The sequence below is a fragment of the Cucurbita pepo genome, chromosome 17 (genome assembly GCF_057944985.1).
Source record: "Cucurbita pepo subsp. pepo isolate OVF chromosome 17, ASM5794498v1, whole genome shotgun sequence".
Classification (NCBI taxonomy): domain Eukaryota; kingdom Viridiplantae; phylum Streptophyta; class Magnoliopsida; order Cucurbitales; family Cucurbitaceae; genus Cucurbita; species Cucurbita pepo.
Window position 1 is genome coordinate 3,091,155 of NC_141814.1, and position 6,222 is coordinate 3,097,376.

Genomic DNA, 6,222 nt, shown 5'->3' on the forward strand with positions numbered 1-6,222 from the left:
TATTACCACCAATCGAGAATAGATTACAAGATACACTATAGATAGGACTACAATTTGTTTTACTTGAGATTTCTTGGAATGAAAACCTTAGTAGAGTGAAGTGTATGTACCCTAGAATCTAAACAATTTATTCTTACAATATCTAATCATTTATCCGTGAAATACCTAAATCATTTTAGTAAGTATATCTCTCTTCCTAAAACACGTAAATAATTTTGTTAAAAATAGATATCTTTCGTGATAAAATATCTAAATATATATTCCTAAACTTGGTAGACAATATTACATTTGACCTAACTGAGCTACGCATATGCAAATATACATTACCTTAAAATCATTTGAAAAACAATGTAATTGTTTTACGTAGTCTAGCTTGGGTCTCTACAATCGAGGTGGGCACATGAGGAACTCACCTATTGATCATGCATCATCTTCCTAGGTAACCAAAGTGGCCAAGTTCATGAGCCTTCTTTGCCTCAGAAGCAAGGTTAGAAACCTGCAATAAATATACAATAAGTGTTAACATTATGATCTCCCATGACTCGTCCAATAAATCATACCAAATGCTAGATGTACTTCTCTATTCAATCAATTCCCTTGAAAGAGAGAATGTAACTAAGAAAAACAAGTCAAATGGAGCACTCACCTGAGTCCTAAATCGTGAAGATGCCCTTTCAAACCTGATTCCATGATACAAACAATATAGAATGAGATGAGATATACTAAATTTCTTCAGCTAATTCTTCAATCCTCCAATTTTAACATTGCTAGAGATCCATCTATTTGTGGGTCAGTTGTAGATATATGTATGAATAGATATATGCGTTGAAGGATCACTTGTAGATATATGTATAAGGACATGTATGAATAGATACATGCGTTGAAGGATCACTTGTATATATATGTATAAAGACATGTATGAATAGATACGCATAGCTTCTTTAGTTCATAATTAATTAGGTGCATGACTTTTGGATAATGAATGGTATTGGGGAAGGTCCCGGCAAATTACCTATATGTATATATATCTTGGCTAGAAGAGTAGAAAATCAATTAAGCATTCTTCTCTAGTAATACAAACTTCTTTTCTCCCAAGAATTCTACCAAATTTTTCTACGGTTACCAACAACTGATATCAGAGCAATCTTGTATCATCAAGAATGGTAGCAGAAAGACAAGTTGATAGCTTCGCGTTCAACCTGCTATTCCGAGATTTGATGGTCACTATGATCATTGGGCGATCATACATAGCCATATTGTATTTTTTTTAACTGTTTTAATATTACAAGTTGTTTCATTTACCACGCCCAATGTATTCAAACATCATTTTAAATTTGTAAATAAAATATATCTGTGTTTATTTGAAATGTTTCAAACTTTACCGTCTTTTTTACCGTGTCTCTTCATGTTTTTGAGTCTTGAACACGTCGCGACATACACGTACGCACCCTCATATCATCTTAAGCTTTTAAAAAATCATCTTCCTCCACTCAACTCAACTCTTTTCCATCATAAGAGAAGAAGAAGATGAATTTGATTCTCAACTATCATAAATGAAATATGTCAAAAAGGGAAGAAAAAGTTAGAAGTGATAATAGAATAGATAGAGCGAACATGTAAAGAAAAGGTAAGTGAGTGGATGCAATGGTGATTTGGTGGGAGTGAAAAGAAAGCTTGTTGGGTTGTTGAGTAGTGGTACAAAAACCAGGTGTGTATGGAACCTATGATTGTATTGATTTAGACATTGAAGATAAAAGCAATGGAGTTTTGTGTGAAGGATTGGATTGGGAAGTAAACACTTGGACATTTAAATAACCACATGTTTTGGTCCTTTCCACTTTTGTGTGGATTCAGGTCAATTATTCAATCTTTGAGTGCTCAAATAAGATCCACTTTCTTTGTCTCCTAATGGTAAAATATATATATAGTGGTTGTATCATAAAATAAACATTTGCTTCGAAGTTCAAATTTTATTATATAATGTGGGCCAAAAATTAAAAAAAAATAATAATTCAATCGTCGGAATTCTCGAGAAATGCTCTGAAGAAGCATGCTTCACGCCCCACAACCTGCCAAACCAACTTCAACCACCTCACGGATATACAATGGTTTACTCACTCCCAACAATCCTCAACAATCCCCCCTTTAAATACAGTACACTATAAGCCTCCCCTGAGGCTTATAGAGCTCTCGAACACCCTCCCCTTAATCAAGACTCGACTTCTTTTAAGCCTCCCCTGAGGCTTATGGAGCTCTCGAACATCCTCCCCTTAATCAAGACTCGACTTCTTTTTCTGGAGCACTTGAACAAAGCACACCCTTTGTTCGACACTCTAGTCACTTTTTGACTACACCTTCGAAGCTCACAATATTTGTTCGATATTTGAGGATTCTATTGTCATGGCTAAGTATAGGGCATGACTTTGATACCATGTTAGATGAACACGACTCTCCACAATGGTATGATATTCCTCACTTATAAACCCATGATCATTCCTTAAATTAGCCGATGTGGGACTTCCATCATCTAACACCTCCCCTCGAACAAAGTGCACCTCCCCTTAATCGAGGCTTGACTCCTTTGGAGTCTTAGTCATTTTTTACTGCCTTCGAGGAGGCTTGACTCCTTTTCTTTTGGAGTTCTTTGTTCGATATTTGAGGATTCACCAATCTATTGTGGCACGACTAAGTTTAGGGCATGACTCCTCTCCAAAATGGAATGATATTGTCCACTTTGAGCATAAACTCTCATGGCTTTGCTTTGGGCTTCTCCAAAAGGTCTCATACTAATGAAGTTAGTATTCCTCACTTATAAACCCATGATCATTCCCTAAATTAGTCGACGTGGGACTTCCATCATTCAACAATATTATCCACTTTGAGCATAAGCTCTCATGGCTTTGCTTTGGGCTTTCCCAAAAAGTCTCATTACCAATGGAGATAGTATTCTTCACTTATAAACTTATGATCTTCCACTAAATTAGCGGACTCGCTACCAATAACCCTCAAGCGTGATAGTAGAGGGAGAGTGAGAGTGAGGCTGAGAGGGTGAAGAAAAAAAAAAGAGGAGGATTTTGTGGTGAAAGCTAAAACCAAGTTGAGATGTACACATCCAATCATTTAAAGCCTCATTGTTTTGTATGGCAAACACATCCACGTTACATGTTTGTTCTTTTGCCACACACAACACTGTTGAGGAGCTGACACACATTGTTTCCTTCTTCCTATTTACAACAATTATTATTATGATTATTATTATTTATACTTTTTCAATTCTCTTCTTCGATTATTAGTTTAGAATAGAATCTTAATGTCTAAAAACAGAAAGTCAAAAACAAAATTATTAATAAGAAAGGTAAGTGGATGAAAAGTTTTATAATCGTTTCCGCAGCTTTCCTTCCCTTTTTACTCGGTCACGTCAAGGCTGTCAATGAGTTGACCATTCTTATTCTCTGTGAAGTTTAAAACACGTTTGCTAGTGAAAAATTTTCAATTTAAGGACGTTTTGTTCTTCTCCCGACCTAAGATCCCGACCTAAGATCTCACATACAGTCTAATTTTTTAAAAATGATAGTTACAAGAAAGCAATTCAATATCTACAAAAATAAACTCTAAACTCAACGGTAATATTCATTTTCTACTTTTACATTTACCCTTTTTATTATTTTTCTGATAACATTGATTAATCGCACACCACTTTTTTTTTTTTTTTTTTTTAGAAAATGAATGAATTAATTCTTGGAGCCGCCCGCCATGGAGGGGTGTTGTTGAAACATCATAGCAATTCTGTTATATGCTTCCATTGCCATCGGCTGCAAAGAAAACACACACAAAAAGTGTATTAAATGATGCATTAATAGTAATGAATCATATTAAATTCAATATTGACCTGTGATTGACATGCAAGGAATGTGGATAGGGGGTCGGTCGGAAGAGGTTGGATGTGATCGGCGGTGCCTCCGTCCCATGCAGCGGTGGGCATGAAGGCAGTGGGGTGAAGGAGCGGAGACATTCCAGCGGCGAGGGCGGGGCGATTGGCAATCATGTTTAAATGATCCATTCCTAGACCCATTCCCATGCTCGCCATCCCCATCATTGGCATATTCATCAACGATGCCAATGGGAGCTGCTGATGCAGTGCCATCGGCACCATCATTGGCATATTCATTCTGCTCATCATCTGTACTTGAGCTTGTAATTGCTTCAAATATTCGATCACTTCGTCCAGCATCGACGCTTTGTCCGTCTAATAATAATTAAGTAATATGTGTTGGATGATGAAAATTCCACGTCTGCTAATTTAGGAAATGATCATGGGTTTATAAAAAAAAAATACTCTCTCCATTGGTCGTGTTAGGAATCACCCATCTCCATTGGTCTGCTAATTGTGGAGAGTCGTGTTCGTCAAACAATATGGTCGTGTTAGAAATCACCCATCTCCACAATAATACGGTATTGCCCATTTTAAGCATAAACTCTCGTGGCTTTGTTTTGGGCTTTTCAGTCCACTATAGACCCTCCGACTCATTCTTTGGAGTCCTCGAACAAAAAACAAAGTACACAATTTGTTTGACACTTGAGTCACTTCTGACTACACCTTTCTATTTGTTCGACATTTGAAGATTCTATTGATATAATTAAGTTAAGAGTATGACTCTAATAGCATATTAGAAATCACGACTCTCCACGATGATATGATATTGTCACCATTACTGTAAAAGTGTACCTTATTTGAATTTGGAACCAGCTTTTGCAGTGTCTTCATCCTTTGGTTAATCTTATCTCTCCTTTTCTACAAAATTGAAGTAAAATAAATAAAAAGATTTACCATAAAAAAAAAAAATAATAATAAAAGTTACCCGTTCGGATTGATTATGGATTGCAGCAGCTCGACTTCTTTTAGTAGAAATCGATGATTTTGAATTCTCTTTATGTCTGTCTTCTTCTTCCACCTGAACACAATTGTCCCAAACCTTGAAGATTATTGGGAGTGAATCTCACATTGGCTAATTTAGGAAATCATCGTGGGTTTATAAGTGAATAATACTATCTCCATTGGTATGAGGTCTTTTGGTAAACTTAAAGCAAAGACACGAGAGCTTATGTTCAAAGCGAACAGTATCATACCGTTATGGAGAGTCGTAATTCCTAATACCAAATTGATATTAAAAACAACATAATTTTAATTTTTTACGAAAAAGAATAAATATTGCCTGATGTGTGCTATGGCAGACGGAGTCACGGTCGTCAGTGGCGGCGGTGGTGGTGGTTTTAATGCATATTTTGCCGGATCTCGTATTATCCATCGATTCTTGTGACGTGGCGGTAGTGACGGACAATCCTCCGCCGCCTCCGCTAACGACGGAATAATCTCTATCGCGAGTGTCCGACGTCACTTTCTTACCACTTTCCCCGCCGAACTTGGCGGCGTTTCCACTCACCTTCATCTGATTCCGACACCCACTCCCTTCCGTGCCCGAGTGGACCATACGCGCCATCACTCTCCCACCTTTCCCGTGAACCATCCTACCTTTCTCGTTCTCCACACGCGTTGCCACGCGAATATCACTCGACTCCGCCGGCGCCTTGCCGGCTTCACACGGCACCATCGCATCCATAGCCGCCGGCGTTTGCAGTGTCTGTCGGTGGTGGTCGGAAAACCACGGCACTAAATCGGTGCCGTTAAAACCAATAATCTCACCATGGCAAGTTCCTTGGTTCACTAAAGACTCAAGCGTGCCACTCGCACGTGCCGGTTTATTATCCCACGTATTCTTAGAACCACCACCACCACCACCTCCTCCTCCTCCTCCGCCGCCGTGCTGAATCTTCCCGGTTACCCTCGGCAACCCCAACCCATGCATAGCCAATTGCCCATTTTCCCATGTGAGCTCCGTTACTTCATACTCAAACCTACAAAAATATAAAAAAATAAAATAAAAAATAAATAAAAAAAAAACCCAAAATCCAAAAATAAAATAAAAAATCATTAAAAAATAATAGAGAGAGAAAAAGAGAGCGTACGTTGGAACGACGTCGTGTGAGGCGGAGGAGGCGTGGAACGGGGGAGGAGCGGCGGAGGCGGAGAGGTCCCAATTAGGAACACACTGACTCATTTTGTGCGTTGTGTTTCGGTGGTGGAGAAAATCAGAGAGAAAGAGAGAGACGGTGGTCGGTTTCAATGCTTGAAATTGAAATTCTAATAATGCTAATAATACTAAT

The 6,222-nt window shown here is 38.2% G+C and overlaps 1 protein-coding gene across 1 annotated transcript; it reads right to left on the minus strand.

Moving 5' to 3' along the window:
• Nucleotides 1-3,678: 3,678 nt before the first annotated feature.
• LOC111778616 (transcription factor UNE10) lies at nucleotides 3,679-6,222 on the minus strand. The gene is made up of 6 exons (XM_023658546.2): nucleotides 6,025-6,222; nucleotides 5,214-5,913; nucleotides 4,860-4,952; nucleotides 4,727-4,792; nucleotides 3,890-4,246; nucleotides 3,679-3,812 (listed from the first exon to the last, which is right to left on the minus strand). The coding sequence occupies exons 1-6, from the start codon at nucleotides 6,114-6,116 to the stop codon at nucleotides 3,732-3,734; spliced, it is 1,389 nt and encodes a 462-aa protein (XP_023514314.2). The 5' UTR covers nucleotides 6,117-6,222; the 3' UTR covers nucleotides 3,679-3,731.